This window comes from Ascaphus truei, chromosome 1, assembly GCF_040206685.1.
Source record: "Ascaphus truei isolate aAscTru1 chromosome 1, aAscTru1.hap1, whole genome shotgun sequence".
NCBI lineage: Eukaryota > Metazoa > Chordata > Amphibia > Anura > Ascaphidae > Ascaphus > Ascaphus truei.
The window spans coordinates 316,012,247-316,040,206 of NC_134483.1; the positions used below are offsets into that span (position 1 = coordinate 316,012,247).

Consider the following 27,960-nt stretch of genomic DNA (forward strand, 5'->3'; position numbering starts at 1 on the left):
GTTTTTATTTTTTTTGGGGGGGGGGGAAGAGGGGGGAATACAGAAAGTTCAAGCACCCTTAAATGTATTCATGTTGTTTCTCGATGCGAGTGCTGTTTAGTTGGTCAGGACTTACATGACGTTAGTTGGCAGCAATGCAAGTAATTATTTGACTAGTAGCACGGCTGCAGTCGGTCCAACTCTGGATTCCTCACATGGAGGTTAGAAACAGACACATTTATTACAGAGGAGATTTCTATTTAAAACTATCAAATCAGATTCATTCCCTGCCATGGTTGTCATTTCCATCCCCAATACTCTTGTTTTCATATTTTATGTAATTTTATGGTTAAGAGGGGAGCGGGGGAGGAGAGAGGGGAGCGGGGAGAGGGAGCAAGGGAGGAGAGAGGGGAGCGGGGAGAGGGAGCAAGGGAGGAGAGTGAGGGACTGGGGGGAGGAGAGAGGTTGTAAGATATCTAAGAACTAAGATATCTCTTCTACTACATACTATAATGTGATCCCGGTTCTTAAACCTTTACATTGTACATGGTAGGTCCGGGCATGCCAGTGCCGGAGAGCAATCACGTGACGGAAATGCCATTGGTCCAGTTGCCCTCTGGTCCCCCAGCACAGTAAAGCTTTATCCTCACTGTTGAAGGAATAGGCTATCTAATTATTTTCTGCCATTAGTGTTGATGCATTTCCAGGGATTTTGATAGACAATGGTTTGAAAGGGATGGTTTCATCTGTGATTTTCAAACTGCAACTTGACTGGAGTGTCTTCAGTGTATAACATTAAAGGTGCAAACAACGCAGACAATCTTTTCTGGTGATTTGTATTTATTTTTTAGCATAGGATTGAAGTAGGGGGTCTCCGGAGCTGAACCCCGGAGCGCCTGTTCACGCATCAAACTAGATAACAAACTCGCCATCTCCCCATAATACCAGGGTTCTTGAAGAATTACTGTACGTATGCAGAAAAATGAGGTTTGACATAATTGAAATGCACTTTTCGCCTGATTTGCAAGTTTGCCAAATAGGGCTTTTGCTTAATGAACAGCCCGTGAATGTTTCATTTTTTATTTTGCCTCACGCGAAGAGAAAATGTGCATATCGCACGTTCTACGAACATATTTTAAGAATCATATTGAGATGCAAATGTGAAAGGTCATTACCGAAATTTAATTAATGGTCTTTTAAAAGAGCAATTCACGCTTAAAAAATTTTTTTTTATATATATATATATATATATATATATATATACAGGGTTAAAGCAGGGAGTCTCCCTTCATTTCAACTCTGAGGCCCCCTGCTTCCAGAGATACATACCTCCAGAGGGGTAATTCTCTGCAGTTTAAAGCTCCCGCGTCACGTGGGCCAATACGAAGCCGCACCATGTGAGGTCACGGCTTCCTATTGGCCCGCAGGCCGCGAGAGCTTTGAACAGCGCCCATTACATCAACGCTGGATGCAACCAGGTGCAGCTACCGGCACTCACTACGGGAGAGGAGCATCTCCGGACGCAGGGGGTTCCCGGAGATGAAATTAATGGGGTTCAGCTCCGGAGACCCTGTTTCAATCATGTATTTAAAAAAATAATACAGTAATAACTAAAATAATTTTAAAAAGCAGGATTGTTGCTTTAAGCTTTTATTCACTAAAATGACATTGTGCTCATCACATTCTACCCGTCATTCTACTATGTCATGAGCAATCTCCTAAACGCCCTTTCTTAAACACGTGGCAATAGCATTTTACTCACAACTCCACTGAAGGAAATGTTGCACAAAACATTCACGCTTGGTAGACTCACGCCAAGGAAAATAAGGTCTTTCTAAAAATATCACGTTTTTAAATATTTAAGCAAATGACAAATCTGTTGCATTATTTATAACCGTCTTGGCATCTGTGTTTTCTCTAGACGTTTGGTATTTCTAAAACACTTTGTAACAAACCACGGTAAAACCGAGAGAAAAAAAGGAATATTCATCTGAAACAAACTCAGAGCTTGTATTAGTACCAAGAAAACAGTACAAGTGTGATGTTTCCTCTTTAGAAGAAGCCGGAACAATGAAGGGCCTCATTTACAAAGCGATGCTGTGCCCAAAAGGCAGCTTTTTGCACTGGAAGGCCCCTTACATTCACTTCAAGGGCAGCAGAAGATGTCATTATGGAATAGCACCGCTAACTAAACAAGGGCCCATATATTTTTATGTAGTCCACCCATTACTAGTCCACTTTTGGAAGTAGCAGCAGAGCTAACTACTTAGCCAAGTTGGTAGCATTATTGACGGAGCCTCTCAGGAAAGAGAGAAAATCAGCGGGCACTGCTAGCAAAAAACGGAAGGCTGGACTGTGCTAACAAAAAAGAATATCTTTATTTGACTATAAACAAGAAATGAATAAAAGAGGGAATAGACGCCCTGTGCACTCTAACGCGTTTCACCCCTACGGGGCTTTGCCAAAGCCCCGTAGGGGTGAAACGCGTTAGAGTGCACAGGGCAGGCCTGCACAACATGCGGCCCGCGTAGCCTCTCTGTGCGGCACGCTTGGCCTCTCTGTGCAGCCCGCGATGACTCCGGCCGGGCGCCAGTTAATTAAGGGCCCGCTCCCCCCCCCGCTCCCAACATGGGACGGAGGGGGAAGCACCAGCCAGCTCCTCCTGCGGCCTGCTTCCCACCGCGGCAAGCTTCCCGCGTCCCCCCAAGCTCACCTCCCGTGCCCCCAAGCCCACCTCCCATCCCGGGCAGCTGCCGCGGGGATATCGGGGCAGGAGGGGAAAGCGTCCGGCGGTAAGCTGCACCCACCCGGTCAAGGTAAGTCACTGTCACCCACTGTCACCGTCAAGCACCCAGTCACTGTCAAGCACCCAGTCACTGTCACCCACCCAGTCACTGTCACCCACCCAGTCACTGTCTCCCACCCAGTCACTGTCTCCCACCCAGTCACTGTCTCCCACCAAGTCACTGTCTCCCACCCAGTCACTGTCTCCCACCCAGTCACTGTCTCCCACCAAGTCACTGTCTCCCACCAAGTCACTGTCTCCCACCAAGTCACTGTCTCCCACCAAGTCACTGTCACCCAGTCACTGTCACTGTCACCCAGTCACTGTCACCCAGTCACTGTCACTGTCACTGTCACTGTCACTGTCACCCAGTCACTGTCACTGTCACCCAGTCACTGTCACTGTCACCCAGTCACTGTCACCCAGTCACTGTCACTGTCACCCAGTCACTGTCACTGTCACCCAGTCACTGTCACTGTCACCCAGTCACTGTCACCCAGTCACTGTCACCCAGTCACTGTCACCCAGTCACTGTCACCCAGTCACTGTCACTGTCACCCAGTCACTGTCACTGTCACCCAGTCACTGTCACTGTCACCCAGTCACTGTCACCCAGTCACTGTCACTGTCACCCAGTCACTGTCACTGTCACCCAGTCACTGTCACTGTCACCCAGTCACTGTCACCCAGTCACTGTCACTGTCACTGTCACCCAGTCACTGTCACTGTCACCCAGTCACTGTCACCCAGTCACTGTCACCCAGTCACTGTCACCCAGTCACTGTCACCCAGTCACTGTCACTGTCACCCAGTCACTGTCACTGTCACTGTCACCCAGTCACTGTCACCCAGTCACTGTCACCCAGTCACTGTCACCCAGTCACTGTCACCCAGTCACTGTCACCCAGTCACTGTCACCCACCCAGTCACTGTCTCCCACCCAGTCACTGTCTCCCACCCAGTCACTGTCTCCCACCCAGTCACTGTCTCCCACCCAGTCACTGTCTCCCACCCAGTCACTGTCTCCCACCCAGTCACTGTCTCCCACCCAGTCACTGTCTCCCACCCAGTCACTGTCTCCCACCCAGTCACTGTCTCCCACCCAGTCACTGTCTCCCACCCAGTCACTGTCTCCCACCCAGTCACTGTCTCCCACCCAGTCACTGTCTCCCACCCAGTCACTGTCTCCCACCAAGTCACTGTCACTGTCACTGTCTCCCACCCAGTCACTGTCTCCCACCCAGTCACTGTCTCCCACCCAGTCACTGTCTCCCACCCAGTCACTGTCTCCCACCCAGTCACTGTCTCCCACCCAGTCACTGTCTCCCACCCAGTCACTGTCTCCCACCCAGTCACTGTCTCCCACCCAGTCACTGTCTCCCACCCAGTCACTGTCTCCCACCCAGTCACTGTCTCCCACCCAGTAACTGTCACTGTCACTGTCACCCAGTCACTGTCTCCCACCCAGTCACTGTCTCCCACCCAGTCACTGTCACCCAGTCACTGTCTCCCACCCAGTCACTGTCACCCAGTCACTGTCACTGTCACCCAGTCACTGTCACCCAGTCACTGTCACTGTCACCCAGTCACTGTCACCCAGTCACTGTCACTGTCACCCAGTCACTGTCACTGTCACCCAGTCACTGTCACCCAGTCACTGTCACTGTCACCCAGTCACTGTCACTGTCACCCAGTCACTGTCACTGTCACCCAGTCACTGTCACTGTCACCCAGTCACTGTCACCCACCACGTCACTGTCACCCAGTCACTGTCACCCACCACGTCACTGTCACCCACCACGTCACTGTCACCCACCACGTCACTGTCACCCACCACGTCACTGTCACCCACCACGTCACTGTCACCCACCACGTCACTGTCACCCACCACGTCACTGTCACCCACCACGTCACTGTCACCCACCACGTCACTGTCACCCACCACGTCACTGTCACCCACCACGTCACTGTCACCCACCACGTCACTGTCACCCACCACGTCACTGTCACCCACCCAGTCACTGTCTCCCACCCAGTCACTGTCTCCCACCCAGTCACTGTCTCCCACCCAGTCACTGTCTCCCACCCAGTCACTGTCTCCCACCCAGTCACTGTCTCCCACCCAGTCACTGTCTCCCACCCAGTCACTGTCTCCCACCCAGTCACTGTCTCCCACCCAGTCACTGTCTCCCACCCAGTCACTGTCTCCCACCCAGTCACTGTCACTGTCACTGTCACCCAGTCACTGTCTCCCACCCAGTCACTGTCTCCCACCCAGTCACTGTCACCCAGTCACTGTCACTGTCACCACGTCACTGTCACCCACCACGTCACTGTCACCCACCACGTCACTGTCTCCCACCCAGTCACTGTCTCCCACCCAGTCACTGTCTCCCACCCAGTCACTGTCTCCCACCCAGTCACTGTCTCCCACCCAGTCACTGTCTCCCACCCAGTCACTGTCTCCCACCCAGTCACTGTCTCCCACCCAGTCACTGTCTCCCACCCAGTCACTGTCTCCCACCCAGTCACTGTCTCCCACCCAGTCACTGTCTCCCACCCAGTCACTGTCTCCCACCCAGTCACTGTCTCCCACCCAGTCACTGTCTCCCACCCAGTCACTGTCTCCCACCAAGTCACTGTCACTGTCACTGTCACCCAGTCACTGTCTCCCACCCAGTCACTGTCTCCCACCCAGTCACTGTCACCCAGTCACTGTCTCCCACCCAGTCACTGTCACTGTCACCCAGTCACTGTCACCCAGTCACTGTCACTGTCACCCAGTCACTGTCACCCAGTCACTGTCACTGTCACCCAGTCACTGTCACTGTCACCCAGTCACTGTCACCCAGTACGTCACTGTCACCCACCACGTCACTGTCACCCACCACGTCACTGTCACCCACCACGTCACTGTCACCCACCACGTCACTGTCACCCACCACGTCACTGTCACCCACCACGTCACTGTCACCCACCACGTCACTGTCACCCACCACGTCACTGTCACCCACCACGTCACTGTCACCCACCACGTCACTGTCACCCACCACGTCACTGTCACCCACCACGTCACTGTCACCCACCACGTCACTGTCACCCACCACGTCACTGTCACCCACCACGTCACTGTCACCCACCACGTCACTGTCACCCACCCAGTCACTGTCTCCCACCCAGTCACTGTCTCCCACCCAGTCACTGTCTCCCACCCAGTCACTGTCTCCCACCCAGTCACTGTCTCCCACCCAGTCACTGTCTCCCACCCAGTCACTGTCACCCACCCAGTCACTGTCACCCACCCAGTCACTGTCACCCACCCAGTCACTGTCACCCACCCAGTCACTGTCACCCACCCAGTCACTGTCACCCACCTAGTCACTGTCACCCACCCAGTCACTGTCACCCAGTCACTGTCACCCAGTCACTCACGCAGTCACTGTCACCCACCCACCCAGTCACTGTCACCCACCAATCGTCATTCACCCAAGGGGGGAGAATGATGTGAGGTGCAAGGGGGGAGAGTGATGTGAGGTCAAAGCACCGTAGGAGTGAAACGCGTTAGAGTGCACCGGGGGTCTATTCCCTCTTTTATTCATTTTTTGTTTATGGTCAAAAAAAGATATACTTTTTTGTTAGCACAGTCCAGCCTTCCGTTTTTTGCTAGCAGTGCCCGCTGATTTTCTCTCTTTCCTGAGAGGCTTCGTCTATTCAACTCACAGCCTGGAGCACGCCGAACCGGACGGAGTAAGAAGATGCAGTAAGTTCAACTTTATTTACTTTCACCAAGCCGCCCCAGGTGAATTAGCCATATTTGCGGAGTTTACACGTAAGGGGTCCGCTGCCGGTCGAGAGACCGCCCCCGATCAACCCTTCCTTACCGCTAGGCAATTCCCACTACTAGGGGTTAAGTCACTTGCCTTGCTTCATATGCGTTCACTACTGCCTTGACTCACAACTATCCGGATTTGTTTGCAACAATACTGCATTTGATATATGTTCCTGGATTGCACACTCCGCAGCACTGGTCATTTTGGAGGGGCTCATCCTTCCCAAGTTTTTTCCTCTGGTAGCATTATTGAATTAAGTAAATTGTATTGCCAACGTAACTATTGTACTTACTGTATTTATAATAGAATACAACTTGTATTCGTATTAGGCGCTGTGAATCACTCCACCTAGCCTAACCTATTACCAATCATTAAGATTCTTGTATTTGATCTGAGCGGCTCAGTGAGTAAAGACACTGACTGGCACTATGTTTGAAGCAGGGGAACCTGCTTCAATTCCCGATGTCGGCTCCTTTTGACCTTGGGCAAGTCACTGTATCTCCCCTGTGCCTCAGGCACCAATAACATAGATTGTAAGCTCCACGGGGCAGGGACCTGTGCCTGCAAAAAGTCTCAGTAAAGTGCTACGTAAAACTAGCAGCGCTATACAAGAACATATTATTATTATTATTATTTGTTAAAGAGGGTGGTTTCGGCCAAATGGGGCAAGTTCCTATGATGTAAAATCATTTACCATTAGGTTTTCATAAATTCTAAAGACCGAATACAAAAAGTATATTAATAATAAAAAAATAAAAAAATAAAAAAAAGATCAATAAAAACATTGAACCTTTTCTGGAAATAGCACAGGGATTGGCACCCACATGGCTGCACCCAGTAAGGCATGGCCAGTGCGCAGTGCGCAGTGGCTGATAATAGAGATCTGGGGAACTCAAGTGTAAAAGGGAACAGAAGATAAGGGCTGCTATTGCCCTCCTGACATCACCAAAGCGCTCAATGAGTTCAAAATATTTTTGACTAAATATTATATATTATTAAAACTATGGAATATTAACTATTGAGTATAATTATGTGGAAAGTGTAGGTACAGTAAGACAGTCATTACATACACACACATTATGGTGGGTAAAAAAAAGTGACAAAAACCCTCCACAGCAAAGCATATAGCAAATGGAAATATTCCTGTATGCTCATTTGCATGTCTTAGGCAGGTCTGCAACCCTGCCTTTCATCATTATCACCGAGCACTTCCACTGCAGCAAGGGATTCTGGGAACCGACATGCAAATGGGCACACAGTGTCACCTTTTTGCTTCAAAACCATTTTTAACATGGTTCCCTATAGGCTTAAGCTTGCTGCATGGTCACAGCTTTATGCTTTGCTGTGGAGGGTTTTTGTCACTTTTTTTACCCACCATAAGTTAACTAAGTATGGTAAACCCCATCCTCATTGCTTCATTGCATAGCCAGTTAACCAACCCCACACAGAGGGGACCCATTAAGGTTGGAACAGCTGTCTGTGGGTGGGTTTTCTGGCTATGCATCTTAACCCTGGCTGTGCTTAAAGCTGTGACCATGCAGCAAGCTTAAGCCTATATGGAACCATGTTAAAAATGGTTTTGAAGCAAAAAGGTGACACTGTGTGCCCATTTGCATGTAATTTCCCAGAATCCCTTGCTGCAGTGGAAGTGCTGTATGCTGTGTGCTAATGGTGAAAGGCAGGGTTGCAGACCTGCCTAAGACATGCAAATGAGCATACAGGAATATTTCCATTTGCATATATATATATATATATATATATATATATATATATATATATACATACACACACACACACACACACACACACACACACACACACTTGTGAACTGCACAACGTTTCGAGAGATTCTTACCGGTTAGTTGCAGGTTTTCCTTTCCCGAACATTTAAACAGTCAACCAATAGGAAGTCACAATGTCATCCTCTGATGTTGCAACTTCACTATCGGCCGTGGGCCGTGGGCCCCCCCCCCCCCCCCGCAACACCCCCCCCCCCCCCCGCAAGATTTTTTGGCCATTTTTATTCCCCGGTTTGGGACGAAACCAGCATATTGCGAACCGAGGCGTCCCTGCGACTAAAATTAATTAAAAAAAAAAAGTGTGTGTCTGTGTGTGGGAGGGGGGGGAGGGAAGTGGGGGAGGAGGGGTAATATACTAACTACTTGATAATTTAGCTGGAAGGGGGCGGGTAAGTGACACTGCAGCCTTAATATGTAAATATTCCACAACCTGGCTTTATTCTTCCGACGCAACAAATATCAGATATACACAGAACAAAACAAAGAAGGCAGTTTTGACATGACAAATAGGCAAAGCTCAGATTAAAGAACAGTGAAAGAAACTGCTGTGAGATGGTCAGTACCTTTTCCTGGATAGAGCTGGAGTGCCCCAGGGTGAGGGAAGAGAAGTCTCATTTGTCAAGCAAGGAGGGATCTGTTCTGCACGACTACAGACAAAACAGACACGAGTGGGATAGAAAAGTTAGAGAGACAAGGAGCGGCTGCAAGCTTGTGTTAGTAATAACAGCACACAAAGAATAGAATTATATTGTACAGTGTCAGCAAGGAGGACAGAAATACCATACAGGAGAGCAGGAAGCAGATCAAGCACTGACATATACTCATTCATTGCCAGGCTCCTGCTGTACATTAGGTAGGAGAAAGGGTACACAAATTAGGTTATTATAAATTAGTGCTACCCTAATTGCTTTTCCCATCCATCTCTAGGTAGTGAAACAAGATCATCCTTCAATATTTAGTACAGCAAGGGGGGATTTTATGATATCTATATCTATAGATATGTATATAGCAAATGGAAATATTACTTTGTGATCATTTGCATGTCTTAGACAGGTCTGCAAACCCCGCCTTTCACCATTAACACCCAGCACACAGCGCTTCCACTGCAGCAAGGGATTCTGGGAAATGTCATGCAAATGAGCACACAGTGCCTCCCTTTGATTCAAATCCAATTTGACATGGATCCCTATAAGCTTATGCTTGCTGCATTGCACAGCTTTTCAGCACAGCCAGGGTTAAGATGCAGAGCCAGCAAACCTACCCACAGACAGCTGTTTCGACCTTAATGGGTCTCTTCAGTATGAGGCTGGTTACACTGGCTTTGCCATTTGAAGCTTTGGAGATATATATATATTATATATATACACATACACACATTTTATACACATATACATTTATTTATATCACAGAGGTTGGATGGGACCTTGTCTAGTTTTTAATCATTTATCTACAGAAGGAGCCCACAAAGCAACCTGTTATTAATTTTCAAATAGCCCGAATTCAATACGGTAACGGGTCACATTAAAGCAGCAACCCACGATAGTCAATGAAAATCTAAACTGACCAACGCCAGTGAGCTCATCTTCTAATACTCGGTCCTTACTCAAGTGATATCTTTGGAAGTAGAATGAACGTGTTAACCCCTTTCGAGCATTGCAAATAAAAAGCAAAACAGCAACATACACACCCCGTGGTTTTGCCATTCTTTTATATGGCTGCTACTGTGAGAGAATCACAAGAGTGATCAGAATAGAGGAGGGAAGCCGGTGGCGTGATCGGGGTCATTTAAAGAAACAATCCAATATCCTACATGTGGGTTTTTTTTTAAAAATAAATCAGTTCTATGGCATTAGATGATATTTACTACCACCGCAAAGGTGGTACAGAACAGGTTAATGAATAAATCCATCAAATTGGATTGTGTTGTGATGTCTTTGCTGAAAAGCTTTACCCTTCCTAAATGTCAGGGTTCTTCGGTGTCACAAAATGTTTAACGCCCACATTGTCCACCTGGTGCCAGATCATCATGAGACTGTGAATACAGGACTACTAAGAACTACAATGCTCGACTTAGGGAAAAAAACTAACCAAGACTGTATCAAGATCCCATAATGACATGGCGTTCGCTTGAGAAAGGGAAGGGGCTGCCAACTGTTGCAGTTTTATATGGCGAGGTCAATAACAGACTGGTGTGGAGTGGAGATGCACACACATGATAGAATGAGACGGAATAGACCACTCGCTCAACGCTCTATAAAAAGCGCAGTGTGTGGCGACAGCAGGAGAAGAGCAGACTCGTCCCCTGCTACTACCATTGTCATCTTCAGCCAACCTGCCATTTCAGTGTACATCACTAACAAATCTCTATCCCGAAAACTGAAAACCCTACATGGAAAATCCCAAAAACAAAATAGAAAATAGGGGAATGTATGGTTCCCCCATGTTTACTGTATGTACCTTCATTTCATAAAATATTACGTGCAACTTTAAAGAATTAAAGTCTTTTGCCGCTACGGTGACCCAATTGTTGTTCTGAAATTTACGTCTGATTATATAATACAGAAAAGAGAAGAAAGAAAAAAAAAGTTTCTCCTGCAGGTTTTCTGCAACATGAAAGACTTAAAATGGCTCAATAAGAAGTGACAAGCCAAATAGAACATGCCCAGCAGTGCAAAACATTTACAGCTCTGATATCTCGCCTGTTCGCTGAATTTCTCTTGGCCTACATCAACTTCTATCAGCAAGACAAACCGTAGTTTACAGGGATGTTCCATGCAAAAATATTTGTTTTGAAACATTATCTAACCGCGTCCATTTCTAGTTCTACAAACATGTGGGCAATTGAACAATACAAAGTGGCAGGCCAGGTGTGGTCACCTGCAGGCAAAACAGGCTGGTTCCTTCCCAGTCATGTCTGGACAATGCCGCCTCCCCTACTCATTCTGCAGCCTCGGACACAAACTCCAATCCATATGAGGGCAAACTGATGTGTGTTGGGTGATACTTCCGTCTCAGGTTTTTTTTTTTTTTTTGGAAGTGGGGGAGGGGGTTTGCATTTGCTTCACAAAGGAAAATCAAATGACTGAAAACTGGCAATTTTGAGGGGAATTAAAAACTTTTACTTTTGGAAGATGAAAAAAGCTGACCGATGACTAAACTGTAAAGTGGTCTGACATAACTGGTACTGCCAGCAATTTGAAATGGTACTGCCAGCAATTTGAAAACAAAATATATTTCAACACTGCACCTGCAAACTTGAATCTTTGCTGGGCTTAGATAACTGTAGGACAAGCTTTGCAAGTTATTTATAATGTCTACTAGTTAAAAACTGGAGTAAATTTAAAAAAAAAAAAGTGTACCGAAGCGAGCAAATAAGAATAATGCACTTACTCCCAGCAGCAATGTTATTTGATCACAAACTATTCTTTTCCCCCACAATAGACTTATTTTAATGGTGCGTTTACAGACATGTCTACTTCCAAGGTCCCAAAATCAGTGAGATTTGGGAGTTGGAGCCAAATAATGGCAATGACATGGAGAGGTACTGACTTCTAATAGTGAGATGCCATTGATGTCTACAAGGGCAGTGATGCTAAAAATAAGTGAAACAAACTCCAAATCAGTAAAAAGGTTTGCTACAGTATTGAGGCCACCAATTCTCATCCATCTTGCTGCTACAGGGCCGTGCAGAACAATGCATTACACACCATCACGCCAGCTAAGAGTTTCCTTGGAGCTTTAGCAATATAATTTTTTCCCTTTACATTAAATCTAATATTTGCCTAGGTGTAGGCTGGCAGGAAAGGTATTTGATGCTAGTTTCATATCAAGGGAACATAGGTTTTACACAAAATATCCCCTCTCATTGGATAAATATCCTGATATACTGTGCAGATGTAGCTAGACTTACTCTCCCCATGCCCTCAGCAGGGTGCGAGATTACAGCCGCGTGAGCACTTTGTTTTTCTGCGGCTCGGCTACGGTCAGCCGGCATAATTATTTGTGCGGTTATTTATGTCATTGCAGTTCAGTAAGTGTCTCCTGCACGTGGCACACTGAATATCTTCGCCTATAATACTCAGGGGCAGCATGGGAGCCGCAAATTGCAAATAAATGCCGTGGATTTACATTTAATTTTTGCGGCACCAAGAACAGCAAGTCTGGCTACATCTGTATACATTCAACAAGCAGAGTTGCCAACTGAAATGGTGAAAACTGAAAGTGAAATGGTGTTTTGTAGTAGATGTCCACGAGACCCCATACGTTTCATCTGTGGAAGTGGGTAACCCTTAAACATCAAGCAAGTGGAGGGGACATCTTATCCAGAAGGAAATATGCTTATACATTTTCTAAACCTATTGTTATATAACCAATGTTTTCAGCGTAACCTCTACCAATATCTAGTTTCTGACATGTGTGCTTACTCTGGACTTTCATAGACCCCCTTCAGATATGGCTATAGTCTCTGGTCGATTATTATCAAGTGTAAAAGATAATAATACATTCTGTAAATAAATCTCTTTTTCTCTCTATACATACTGTATTTAATACATATAAACAGTTCATATATACATACATACATATGAATACGAATGTTAATGTTAAACATGGCTATCTATACTACTTTTTTAATGTTCAGCAACAAAACGCATACATTATGTGAGGTTGGTGCCTAACAATGGCAGTAATACATCTCTAAAGCCTCGCTCTTCTATTCTCTACGGTAGTTTCACTTACATGGGATACAGACTTGCAACGTATTATTTCTTCTCTATTGCATATTGCTGCTTGAATAGGAAGGTATTGATGCAGACTTTTCTTTAACAACCTTGTTTTTATGGAACAAGAAGTTAATAGTTCATGCTACTTATACAATAGCTTCTATTTTTGGTATTGTTACGATTGCCCTATTCTAGGAAAATGTGCTTATGAAACTCTAAATCACTGCCTTAGAAGAGTGTGGACCTCACGGATAAGGGATTCAGTGTAATGAAATGCAAAATATGTGTTTGAGTATTCAGAGCTCAAAATAAATTCAACCCTCAACACTGTCAGTAATGCGAACACCCATTTAGCAAGCCCTCTGGAAGGGGCTTTGCCACTTTAAGAACCAACCAAAAATGCAGTCCACAGGTTTTCCCACATCTAATGCTTCATCTGTCTGCAACCTCATTAAAACATAGTGCGCCATATTTACTGCGGTACTAAATCTTAAGGCACTTTATGTCCCATTCAACAATAGACTATAACAGGTTTGCGCAAACTGGGGGTGCAAGATTTTTCAGGGGTGGCGCGGAGGTTGCAGTGGCCACGCGCTCTCCCCCAAGGCATTTCAATTAATGCCGGGGGATCGCGTGAGGCCTCTGCAACTTCACTTAGGCTACGCTTAAAGTGCCGGCAACGGCGCCGTCAGGCTGCGGTTGAGATGACTTCCAGCGATTGCGACCAAGCCGTCGCTCCAGCGCGTTGCGCTTACTAGGAGCACACGCGACGGCGGCAATGCATTTGTTTTGACACGACGTCACTGTCGCCGGCACTATAAAAGCTCAGCCTTACCAGTCTATGGCAACGCGGCATCAAATGCCACCATGGCAAATGACAAACGTCGTGACGCCGCGGCATCATGCGACACCGCAGCATCAAATGACGCCACGGGGTCACGTGACGCCGAGGGGTCATTTGATGCCCAGAGACAGAGACAAGGTATGGGGGGGGGGGGGGGCGCAGGCAGGGGGGCGCAGCAGGGAAAGATTGCCAAGCACCAGCTACAAAATATGCGATTAGTGTGTGAATTGAGGGTTGAAATCGTGGGGGGGGTTTTTAAGCAAATTTGGCGCAAAATGCCACAAAATATTACTCTCTTGATTTTATACACGTAAGGTGCAAATTAGAAATAAGATGGTAACATCAGGAACAATATTGGGAAAACCCTATTTGCCTACATGTATCATATGGGAGAAAAAAGAACCCAGTCTTCCAGCACTCAATCACAAACAAATGTAGAATTGTAAATTTAAAATACTTTATTATTTGCCAAGAATAAAAAAAAGGGTGTTAAAACGTAATTAAACGGTGTATTACAACAGCACGTGACTGTGTCCAATTGTAACCCACCTAGAGCTGGGTGGGTGGATGTAGTAATAAAATCCCTTATAGATATTCGGGATTTGGACTGCTATATGTTATAGCTTCCTAAAAAGTATAGGAGAGGAGCCTATAAGAACTCACCCAGAGGTATTGTCAATGTAACTGTATCCGGGCATGTAGTGCACACTCAGATGATACACTTATGGTGCAATTTATAGTATACTATGCAAAGTCAGACCGTATCCACCCCTATTGTGGGAATAAACTGCTTCCTGCTTGATATCTACAGCGTAATAGGCGCTAGGTCAATTGCGGATTCATATTGCGCCCACATGGTAAAGTAAAACACAGGCTTATAGGCAAATATTAGGTGAGGTATATATTGGCATTCATCAGGTATATAGTTTATTTACTGCAGAGTGTTGATTGATATAGAGACACCATAGGTGGTAGTGATGATGCCGTGGTGATGATGCCGTGGTGTTTCTAGGTGTGCTGTAAACCCTAAGGGCTCACCTATGGTACTGTCAGTGAAGTGTAGGTGGTCTTAACTCAGTATAGAACTCTGTGTGTATTGTAATTGCTTGTTGAAGCAGGCTCCACTATGTTTGTGGTTGCTGCAGCTGAGATCAGCACTGGTTATGGGGCTAATAGATACACATAGCAACTGACAGAATATATGAATCTACTGAGCAGATGAACACACTGACGAAATGCCAATAGTACCAACTAATAGGGTATGTATGGGGTTAATGATGGGATGGATTCAGTGTACAATCACCCCACCCCCCTTTCCCTGTATAGCAGCTATATACCTAATGCCAGTTTATAGAGGGGCCGGTCTAACTGTAAATCGCATAGTCCCCTATATCAGCGCTGATCTTGGTTATATCAGCGCTGATATGTTCGAGGACATGCCTGTCTGTGGGTGAGTTGAATAAGCCCCTTGAGGTAGGAGGATCACGCTGTATGATTACAAGGCGCGATCCCGGCTTAACATGCACGCCGGGGGTAGCCGCAGTTCTCTCAACGCGGATCAACATCCATCTGCTGTTGAATTTCAAATGAACTGGCTTCCCGCGTGTGCAGGAGAGGATTGCCGAAGTAAGAGGATCACGCTGTATGGTTACGAAGCGCGATCCCCGCTGAACATGCACGTCGGGGGAAGCCACAAATCCCTTAACGCGGATCAATATCCCTCTGCTGTTAGATTTAAATGAACTGGCTTCCCGCGTGTGCAGGAGAAAAATGCCAATTGACCTAGCGCCTATTACGCTGTAGATATCAAGCAGGAAGCAGTTTATTCCCACAATAGGGGTGGATACGGTCTGACTTTGCATAGTATACTATAAATTGCACCATAAGTGTATCATCTGAGTGTGCACTACATGCCCGGATACACTTACATTGACAATACCTCTGGGTGAGTTCTTATAGGCTCCTCTCCTATACTTTTTAGGAAGCTATAACATATAGCAGTCCAAATCCCGAATATCTATAAGGGATTTTATTACTACATCCACCCACCCAGCTCTAGGTGGGTTACAATTGGACACAGTCACGTGCTGTTGTAATACACCGTTTAATTACGTTTTAACACCCTTTTTTTTATTCTTGGCAAATAATAAAGTATTTTAAATTTACAATTCTACATTTGTTTGTGATTGAGTGCTGGAAGACTGGGTTCTTTTTTCTCCCATATGATACAATCAGTCTCCATCCAGTCAGCACCTCACTGTGGTTAGTATCAGCTGTGCGGGTTTTTCTCTGTGTATAGTATTTGCCTACATGACATGAAATATTAAAGAACTTCGCTGGCGTGTTGGTTCTGTGTATGCAATTTGATAGTCCAAACACAGCTTTTACAACTGAGCCACAATCCCATCCTTTCGAATCCTCACTTTTGCTTTATTGTTTAAACAAGAAAAACATACCTGTCAAATGAGTCTGTAACTACTTTGTAGAGATAGACAAAGAGTTTACTGCAGTGCCTCAGCACAGGACACACAGAGTCCAACTGCACCAGGTCCTCCTCCAGCAGTCTTTGAAATGGTTGAGTGTTGGAAGGGAAGACGTTTGAAGGTCTGATTTTCTTCGAGTCCGAGAAGCAGCCAAGCAGCCGGATGGCGTCAGCCAGCTTTTCATATTGGATCTCGGTTCTGAAGAAGTGCGAGTTTGCAGGCTCGTAGCGCATGGCTGCAGTCAGTGTGCAGAAAACAGTGTGCAGAAGTTCAAAGACTTGATTCTGGTTCACCTTCTCCCAGCCATTATTCCTTGGCGGACAGCTGAGAGACTTCTCCATAGCGACCAACAGAGATGTGACATAGACAAAACCCCCAACTTTTCTGAAAACAGTCCTGGTCCGATGACTTTCCCTTAGAACGATGAGAAGTGCCTACAAATAACAAAAACCACCACCAGTACATGTCATTTTATCTTCGGTTAAAAAGTAAAGAAAACACATCTTAGTATTCTATTAGACTTGTTTGGATACGAAACTAAGAGGGTGTGTCACTAAACCCAAGAATTAACCATAAGTGAAGTACTCTCCTATGTATTAAATGTAAAAACAGTACAACAGCTCTCACCATTCTGATTAACTTCATATATTGATCAAGGGTATTTATTGAAAAAGAGCTGTCCACTCCCAAATCTTCATGGCCCAGATCAACAAAGCTCTGTTAAGTGACTTAACCTAACTTTGACCTAACTTAAAATCACGTTAAGCCAAACTGTGTTTCTTCAAAGGACAATAATGTAACGTTAACTCATGTTTTCTCCCATAAGTAAAAAGCATTAACTTAACGACCGTTGGGGATAGTGACATGCAAATGATGAATATTCACTAAAGTGTGTTAAGGATAAGGCGTGGACTTAAGGTTACATTAGTTAAGTCATACCTAAACTTGGCCTTAAGCAAACAAGGGTCTGCATGGGTGTAACTTCCACAGTAAGGCATGAGTTAACCAACATAGCATTACATCCCTCTCCTGTCTTTCTCCAAATGAGTTAAACACCCTGCTTACGGTCTGGATTGGAGTAACACTATACTTAACGTTATTGGAAGATAACGCAATGTTGTGCTACAATAACGGGATGTTAAGCCTAAATTAATGAGATGTTCATTAACTTCAGGGAACATAACGGACGTTTTTGTTTTAGGTAACATCACGTTATGAACCCATGTGTTGCCCATTATACTCCTAAGTCAGGGCAATGTGCATACCTATAAGAATAAAAGAGGCATTACAGCCTGTTTCATACCAAGTGCATGTGGGCTTTCAACTGAGAGGGACAACAAAGTAATGTCAGCCTTGTCATTCTGTGGTGCTGAAACTGGCAACTTTTTGTATTTGTCTTTTACATTCACATAATGCACATACTGTAGGAACATGAATGGTCTTCTTCTCTTTTCTATCCCCTGCAGTGTGTTAAACATTATTCCACTTGCAGTTTTTAGGGCTTAGACTTCAGGGGACACACAAAGAAAGTACACATTCTGGGCCAGTCATGCAGCGGTCAAACAAGAATATTTAAAGAACTTCAACACATGGCCAATTGTTTCTTTTTACTTCCCGGGAGTTCGGGGAATGAAATCAATGTACCACAATTGTAATTCTAAATCATACACACTCTCTGAGATATATATATATATATCTATATAGATATATATGTATATATATATATAGATATATATATATATAGATATATAGATATATATATATATATATATATATATAGATAGGATACACACACACAATTTTTTTTGTTAAAACCACAGTCCACCTTGCTATTTCCTACACCTGTGTGGGACTTGACACCTGATTGTGGCAGAATTGCTAAATAATAAAGAAATACTTTACAATATGGAGAGACAATCCTCCTATTGCACCTTTTCTTCCTCTCCCTTTCCTGCCTCTTCCCCCAAACTATTTTCAAAGTCTAATACATTTTTCTTAACTGTAAAAATCAATGTAACTTCTTCGACTTCATTAACTGGTGACTTAAGTTACCTGATGCAAATTAAATGTTTATTACATTTGACGCAGCTGCAGATAAAAACAAATCTATACATAATTAGTTATTTGCAGAATGGTGCAAAAATAGATACATTGATTAGTAAACCCCATTTTATCGGCGGTTAAACTATTAAAGTGTATAACTTTGATTCACAAACCCCCCCAAAATAGCTCTTATTTGGACTGAGAAATTGCATGGGGGAGAGTCACTAAGATCTGGTACTAGTTATCACACCACAAACCAGTGTCAACGGACATTCAAGTCAGTGCAGTTAATGTGGTATCAAAGTGCGATAACACGTATCACATCTTAATGAATTCTGCCGATAGTAGCTACACTCTGCAAAATACAAAGCACTCCAAGTTACAAAATAAATCTCACAGCTCAAAAGCCAATACACAAAGTGAGAAACGCAAAGGATCATTTGACCTTCAGAAAGACTGGATCTTACCCGAAGAATATCAGTCTTAAGCTGCAGCTCTGTAATAGGAGCAGAGTGCATTAGCCCCAAAAGTGTTCCCATATCATCATCGCCACTTGGGGACAACATCAGCTGCTGGATTACCATGAGTGCATGTTCCCGACACTGGGGGTACTTCACAATGTTATGCACACACCTGGCACCTCCAAACTCCCTGAAAACACCTGTTGAGGAATAAAAAAATACAGACAAACCTTTTCAAGGAAAACCATTTGAAACTACTATACTTTCAGCTATGGAAGCCAAACGATATAATTTGTCAAGTTTTATTTATCTTCAATGTTTCTTAAGCCGTTTAACAGGACAGTGCAGGACACACGATAGTGGGGATATCACAATCTATGTTGTAAATGGAATTGTGGGAATAAGACACCATAGTGGCCAATATGTGAAAGACTTATCAGGGATATTTGGGAGAAAATGAGCGCGAGCTTTTAAATCTTACATTGACTTACAGTACTCTGTGATCTGGAGGAAAATTGACAGTATACTGTATACACATTCGTGATTTTAATAATTAAGACCACGCACTACAGCTACTGTATTTGTTCAGTTACTATTTCAGTGCTAATTGAACTGTGGCATACGTTTTTCCATACTGTAAATAGAAAAAAAAGCAACTTGTATATTCACTAATTAGATAGAGATTGCTTTGACAATCACACACACCTCTTTAAAAGTTTCCATAAAACGACACATTTATTTCGCACCTTCTGTGAATGCCCAACATGGAGGTCAACAAATAGAAGTGAATGTGATCTGTAGTCCTAGTGACTTCATGTATTAAAATCCGATAAGTCTTTTGGGAAAAATCAGTTCCAAATCTTTTTTTTTTGTTCTCCTTTGCAAATCCCATTCCCAACATTATTTGGCACACTTAATTGTGGGTGAGGGGGGGGGGGGCGGTTATTTTTTTAACAAAAACATTGCATCACTTCAGCTAAAGTGGCAATTGTACAGAAATATTATAATATTTTTAAAAGATGGTAGCCCCGCTGGGCCTCCCCACCCGTCGTCAACCACCACTGTGGGTATGTCAGTGTGTATCTCGGACACTCACTTCAGCTATCAGCTTTGACCCTGATTAGCTCTGCTCCTTCCAACAAGCCCTGACCCTCTGTCTCCTGCTCTTTGACAACCTCCCCCCTCCCTCTCCTCAGAAACACACACACACTTAAGACACACAAATCTTCACTCCGACGAACTTTGCCCGTGTGTGTGTGTATGTATACACACACACACACACACACACACACACACACACACACACACACACACACACATATATATACACACATACTAGCTGTACCCAGCGTAACATACGCCACTCTAGGAGATCTGAAAGGTTATTAAACATTAGTATTGCCTTGCTGTCTCTTGTCCCCTCTTCCCCACAATACTCTCTTCTGCACCAAGCTCTGCTCCTCTTTGCACTCCTTGCCTTACAGTATCTACTCTGTGTACGCTACACTCCCTCCTACTTATCTCATACAGTATGTCTCCTCCGCTCCTTGCTGTCTCTGTTTCCTCCTCCTACTGCCCTCTCTTTACACTCCCTCCTGCCCCATGTGCATACTGCTCAACATTCCATTCAGAGGGGGACGGATGTGCAGTTTCATTGTGTAAGGATCCATGAGTCTCGCTACCCTCTGTGCGCTTCCTGCTTATCTCAGCCCACTATCGGGTGCTCCGCTTCCCCCGCCTCCTGCGGCGCGTAACCTGGGCCATCTACCAGCCCCCAGTCTACGGGCACGCGTGCGTCATGCAGACTCCTCTGGTCCCGCCTCCGGGTTGCGCCTGAGCGGGGGCGTCATTGGCGCGCCAAGCGCATGTACCGCATCACTAATCCCCGTCAGTAAACCTTCCCTCACCTGTCTCCTGCACCTCTTCAGCCAATCACACTAGGCGCTCCTGACACGCCCTCTCTCGCCTTGTCCTCATTAGTCCCAGTATGACTTATATGCTCAGACGTTCAAGTGGTTCATCGGCTGAACATAAACCTTCCTACGTGTGAAGTGTTCACTGCTGTCTTGCCTCCACAGTCTTGTCGTGCTTCCTTATCTTTGCTCCTGACCTTAGCTATTCCTCCGAACTCTGCTCTTCTGTTCTCCTGACCCCGGCTACCTATGACGATCCGCACCTCTCAATCCCGACCTCAGCAAAGTACCTCGACGATCCGCTCCTCTCCAATCCAAACCACGGCTAAGTACCTCCTACGATCCGCTACTCTCAAATACCGACCTCGGCAAATATTACCGACCTTCCAGACTTCTCCTACCCCGACCCGGCTACCTCAACCAATCTACACTCCAGACGCGCCCACACGGCTGTGTCCCCACCTCGGCCTAGCGGGCACGCCTTGTTTGTGGTGAGTACTCCGTTACACATTGGCTGTCTCTGGGTGACTGACCAGCCACTCAGCCTATCACAGTGTGGGGATGCATGTGCAGCCTGATTGACTGTCTATCACAGAGGGATGTGCAGATATCCTTAGAAATATATCTCCATATATACATATACATAGTACAAGGAGACCAGTATTAGACCAATGGTCAGAAACTAATGACATGTACAACACTTCGTTATTACAGTAGAAGAATGTTTGAACCAAGACCATTGCACAGATGATTTTAAATGTTGCAGAAGTCAGTTTTGAAAAGAGCACAAAGGAAACAAACCAAATCACATTATTTTAAGGGTAATGTTAAGGTTAAAGTAAACCTTACTTTGTGCTACTAAAATCTGGTCTAAATAATTTTCTATTTTCATAAGATACTATCATCAAACCAAAATGCTCTTATGGATACCCTACAAGGAATGATGCAATAGTGCGACACAATAGGGAGCTTTCTTTCTTCTGTTCACCATAGTTTACATTCCCAGTCAGCACCACCCTTGCACCCTTTATTGCAGTATAAGTTTCCTGTCATTATACAGAATATCCTTGTATCCTCCTTCTATTGGTGTGGTGCGGGGTACACATTTGACCCTTTTCAAGGTCTTCCCCTTTTGTGTATACCCTACAAGGAACTATGAATAATCTAAAATAAATTTAAAAATTGATGCTAGCTCATAACTGACAGTTTTTGCCCCAGAGATACTCCCAAAAAAAAACGCAGGCCTTCTGGACTCCCTTATTTCATTTTGCATGTAGCTGAAAGGTACAGGAGGGGAGCAGAGACATTGGCAGAGAAAGAAGACAGACATGATTTAAAGAAACAGGGAACCGTGATAGACGGAATGTGCACTGCTAAAAAGCAGAACATGTCGTTGCCTTTCAGAGCCAAGAGGTCACTAATGCATTTCTGGGTCTCGGAAACAAAATAGTGTATACATTTTAAAACATTTTGTAGAGCCATTTTTTTGGATTGCCAAAATAATGTATCTTTTTGTTATCTTGTCCTCTGCAAACCCCATTCTCAACACATTTTACCAACACTATTTTCAGGGTACCGTTAAAGCAGCCAAACATTAAATATCCTACAAATTTGTGTTAATAAAGCAGTTCTATAGAATTGAATAATACTGCATTTAAAAAAAAATCAATCAACTTTTCATGACTTTTTAATGCGTTTTAACAGAGCATCCTTTGGTTGCTATAGCAGGTTTTAGCACACTTCCTCAGCAGTGCAATATATTTGGCAACAAATGATCACAAACAGAAAGTGTTGCAGTATTCCCAGCAAGTTAACAATGCATGTCATGCTGCAACGCTCTGAACATATAGGAGGGGAAGCAGCCCTAGACCTATATTTATGCGTACAAAATGCAATGTAGTTTTTGCCATACAGAAAGGCATGCCTCAAAAGAATACCAATGGCATTTGATTATCCTAAATATGTAAAAGTAGGATACTTTAGAACTAAAAGATTATGTTCAATAAAGAAAAACATTTTCAAATCTGCACAGATCGTTGCGTAAAGAGGCAATCCAAGCATGCGGGTTATTTGCGTTTTATTTTTAACATAGGAATAAAGCAGGGGGTGTCTGGAGCTGAACCCCATTCGTTTAAGCTCTGGGGACCCCCTGCTTGCGGAGATATCTTCCTCCAGGGGTTTCCGGGAACCGCTCCGCTAGCAGGACTAAACTAATGGCTGCTTTTCACAGCTCCCGAGCCCTGCGGGCCAATAGGAAGTTGTGACATAATCAGGTTCATCTTCCTATTGGCCCGCGTGACGCGGGAGCTTTAAACTTTACTGTGATACTGGCTCCCCCCTTTGGAGGTCTGTATCTCAGCAAGCAAGGGGTCCCAGGAGCTGAAATTAATGGGGTTAAGCTCCAGAGATCCCCCTGCTCCAATCCTATATTAAAAATAATAATAAATATACATTAAAAAATTAAATAAAGTGCACGAATTGCTCCTTTAAAGTAAAACCGACATCCAATAATACTCAGTGGCCTCTTGCAATTTCTGTTGAGCCAAATATAACGTAAGGTACTTACCAGCATTTGTATTTGATCCTTGAAGAAGCACTGTTAAGGTCTCCATAACGACCAGCGCCAGTTGCCTTTGGTCCTCTGTTGACTGCATTACTGTTGTGCATCCTATAATAATTACATTACCCAATAATACTAATGTCAGCTGTCCACACTGTGGGTGAATGAACAATGTAGTATAGCATATTAGAATAAGAAAAGTCTATCGATCTGTTAAAAACAATAACTTAAGAGGTAAAAAATATTGTCTAATTCTGACACTTACCCGAGATGGAAACTCTTGTCCTAACTGGGAATAGCGTTATTTCCTATATAAAAACTGTATGAGAACTCACAACTTCCTGCCTTCCTTTAATAATTTAAAAAAAAAATGTATCAATATATTGTAGAAGCATTTACAGCACTTTTAACTCTTCCAATCTTCATTCCAAATGGTTTATTTTCCCACAGAAAAATACCTCTAAACAATCATGATCAGTGGTCGACAAATGACCAAAAAAATCTACTCGCCGAACAAAAAATCTACTCGTCACCTAGTATCACACGTGTGCTGCTTGGGCCAATAGGAGCTCGCCACGATGTTAAATCCACTCGTCCGGGGCGTGCAAAAGCATAGGTTTGTTGAACACTGATCATGATAGAAACACAAGAATGAGTGGCTCAGTGAGTAAAGGCTCTGACATTGAGAACTACTGAGTTTGAAGCCAGCCTGGTTCAAATCCCGGTTACAGCTCCTTGGGCAATCACTTCATAACTCCGTGTGTGTCAGGCACCAAAATCATACTGTACCGTGCAAAATTCTGTGATTGTAAAGCGCTTTGATTAACTGTAATATTTACTAGTAATTAGTATGATCATTTTTCATCTTTGAAGCACAGATATGTTGCAGAAATACCTTGATAAGTCGGCAATTCAATCCATCAGTTAACGTGGCCTAAGTATGAAGCAAGAGTGGTGCAATTCTTGAGTTTTTTTTCTTGGTGCACATGGATGGAGCAATCTTTGCAGTCAACTTTGAAAGGAATAGCCTTCTATTATTTTTTTACAAATCTGCTCCTATAATTGTGCCTCAGATTTGCACTTTTGCCTTTATGCATATACCTCAATTTCTATTTTAAAACCTGAAGTACTCATTTACTCTAACACTATTACTCATTTATCTTGCACTATTACATAGTTACATATAGTTACATAGTAGATGAGGTTGAAAAAAGACATAGGTCATCAAGTTCAACCTATCCTAAATTTAGACAACAGATACTTTATCCTATATCTATACTTACTTATTGATCCAGGAGGAAGGCAAACAAAAAACCCCATTAAGGGGAAAAATTAATTCCTTCCTGACTCCAAGAATCGGATTAATCCCTGGATCAACATCCTTCCCATGTATACTTATTTGGTATATCCCTGTATACCTTTCCCATCTAAAAAGATGTCCAACCTTTTTTTTGAACAAATCTATTGTATCTGCCATCACAGTCTCCATGGGTAATGAATTCCACATTTTAACTGCCCTTACTGTAAAGAACCCTTTCCTTTGTGGCTGGTGAAATCTCCTTTCCTCCAACCTTAAGGGATGGCCCTGAGTCCTTTGTACTGCCCGTGGGATGAATAGTTCTTTTGAAAGCTCCTTGTATTGTCCCCAAATATATTTGTATATAGTTATCATATTCCCTCTTAGACGCCTCTTTTCTAATGTAAATAAATCTAATTTAGCTAGCCTCTCCTCATAAGTTAGATTGTCCATCCCCTTTATTAATTTGGTGGCTCTTGTCTGCACTCTCTAGTTCAATAATGTCTTTTCTTAGGATTGGTGCCCAAAATTGTACTCCATATTCAAGGTGTGGTCTTACTAGTGCTTTGTAAAGGGGTATAATTATGTTTACTTCCCTTCCATTGCAACTAAACTAACACAGCTATTACGTCTCCTTAATTAAAAAGAGATGAAATTCACCATCTTAAAAAGTTTGAATAACCAGCAAAAATTGTGATTGATGTTTGTTGACATAAGTTCTAGAGAAATAGGTAAAATTGTTCAAAACATTTTTTTTTAAGTGGCGAAATAGCAGCACACTATTTTCAAACTAAAAAGTAATTGAAACTACTTGAACATGTTTTAATGTTTTAATGTTAGGAAAACGTATTGCAAACATTTGAATCAAAGCAAATGCTTTTTTTCCTCCGAAACAGAAAGGGTGAAATGTGCAAATTTCAATTAAGCCTTCGAAATATTCGCACATCTCTACCCAGGTCTCTGACAACTTTGGAGGCCCCTTACAATAAAGGAGACCAACTTGGTACTAATGTCATTGCACTTTTAAAATCAAAGATCATTTTAATTTAATTGTAATACCCCTTAAAAAAGTGTATTTCGTTTGCAAGAAAACCAATGGTTTGAAATCCCCCTAACATGCTGTAATTTTCTTCCTTATTATTATATATTATTTTCATTGGGGTATCTACATGGGGGAGTGCTTAAGTGTTTATTCAACCCCCAGTTAGAAGGCCAATAAAGATTATGAGGGTAAAGAGACTTTAGTTGTGCAAGCTCCTGTTCAGAAAATAGTGATATAACACAAGAGAGAGTAACTGGAGGAAATAACACCCCAGCCAAGCATCGGCTTAACATATACAAACCAACTTAAAAAAAACTAAAATGCATTATTTGGATCATTTTGGTGCCAAGAGGGACTGCACCTTTACAAACCGCTACATCCAGCAGAATATAGCACGGGTCTTATCTTCCATTGCACATTATCTGCACAAAAAAAAAATAAGAGATTCCTACCTTGTTCGATGTATGCTTGGGCAGGGTCTTTCAGTACAGCAGCGTACTTGTGCAAAAGGTTGACCATCACTTCCAGGAGCCCCACCTCTTTAAAGACGTCTTTAAAAATGTGGTGGTGGCGTATGAACTTCAGTAAAGTCTTTGTGGCAATGATGCTGCAGGAGAAGGAGGTGCTGGACTTTAAGAGGATGCTCACACTGATCAGTTCTTTGCATGGGATATAATTCAAGCTGAAGACAACAAACTCAAGCATCTCAAAGTACTTCACTTGTGCGTCAGGCAACTTGGTAATCTTCTCTCCAAACTGGGACAACGTGTGCTGTGACTCCAAGATGAAGTAGTTGGCATTGTCCGACATGTAAATATTTGTGATGGCATCGAGGATGATCTGTGCCAAGTAGCCGGTCTTTGCCTTCAGAAATGCATTCTGGAGGACAGAGAATGCTTGGATATTCCTCACACTTAGACCTGCAATAAGAAATATCAACAATAGTAAAATATGGGCAAAACGTTACACATAAAAACTGAAACTTAACATGATGCCATTTCTGGTCCTATTGACTTCCATAAATAGCCATGTTTCTGGAATAGGTTTCTGGAAGATGCTACAGTGTAGACAATGTTATATGTTGGACCCCTTCTATCTTACTAAGCATTCAAGTAAGGGAAACCCAGAAACACATGCTTTGGGGTCACTACAACAGGAATATACAACATGGTGGAATACACCAAGTTAGGCTGGCAGGACTTTTGTTTCTCAGGTGATTTCTGTTAAAACAGATTAATCCAAAAGATTATGCAGGGTTGTGGGGGACCATTAATGTCTTAGTTATTCTGAGTGCCACCGAAAGTGCAGCATCACTGACCATGTTATTGCTTCAGTAGCGATCTCAGTCGTGAAACCACTTCCGTGAAGTGTATGGAAGCTCCTTTAGAGCGATATCTACCTAGTGAAAACAAGCACTGACTACATGACGTATTGGATACTTCATAAGGGCTCATTGTGTGCCAGCCCTCAAAGGTACATCAAGGTAAGTCATCATAAGTGCAACGGAAGGGTTGACATTTTCAGCACCAAACTAGAAATAGTTTGTTTATACGAGATGGTGTTTGTCTAGTACAGTAGCACTCCAATGGCTACACATCACATTGTATGTATCTAGCCTGTGTACACTATTACACATTACATTGTATCTAGTCTGTGTACACTATTACACATCACATAGTATCTAGCCTGTGTACACTATTACACATCACATAGTATCTAGCCTGTGTACAACATTACACATCACATTGTATCTAGCCTGTGTACAATATTACACATCACATTGTATCTAGCCTGTTTACACTATTACACATCACATTGTATCTGGCCTGTGTACAATATTACACATCACAGTGTATCTAGCCTGTGTACACTATTACACATCACAGTGTATCTAGCCTGTGTACACTATTACACATCAGTGTATCTAGTCTGTGTACACTATTACACATCACAGTGTATCTTGTCTGTGTACAATATTACACATCACATTGTATCTTGCCTGTGTACACTATTACACATCACATTGTATCTAGCCTGTGTACAATATTACACATCACAGTGTATCTAGCCTGTGTACAATATTACACATCACAGTGTAATATTTCTTTTCTTGGGGTTGAGGAGGAGCGCTGGATCTCGTGATATGTGAAAAGATATAGATATATATAGTGCAGATGGTAATTCACTGCTTTAAATGATGTAA

At 43.6% G+C, this 27,960-nt stretch overlaps 1 protein-coding gene across 1 annotated transcript in view; it reads right to left on the minus strand.

The window, feature by feature from the left end:
• Positions 1 to 27,960, minus strand: part of WDFY3 (WD repeat and FYVE domain containing 3) — a 321,115-nt gene that overhangs the window by 149,497 nt on the left and 143,658 nt on the right. The window contains exons 10-15 of the mRNA XM_075604516.1: positions 26,210 to 26,677; positions 23,425 to 23,526; positions 18,952 to 19,145; positions 16,415 to 16,875; positions 8,957 to 9,040; positions 7,289 to 7,307 (exon numbers count right to left, since the gene is read on the minus strand). Of these exons, the coding sequence (XP_075460631.1) occupies positions 7,289 to 7,307; positions 8,957 to 9,040; positions 16,415 to 16,875; positions 18,952 to 19,145; positions 23,425 to 23,526; positions 26,210 to 26,677 (1,328 nt within the window). The remainder of the gene's footprint in view (positions 1 to 7,288; positions 7,308 to 8,956; positions 9,041 to 16,414; positions 16,876 to 18,951; positions 19,146 to 23,424; positions 23,527 to 26,209; positions 26,678 to 27,960) is intronic.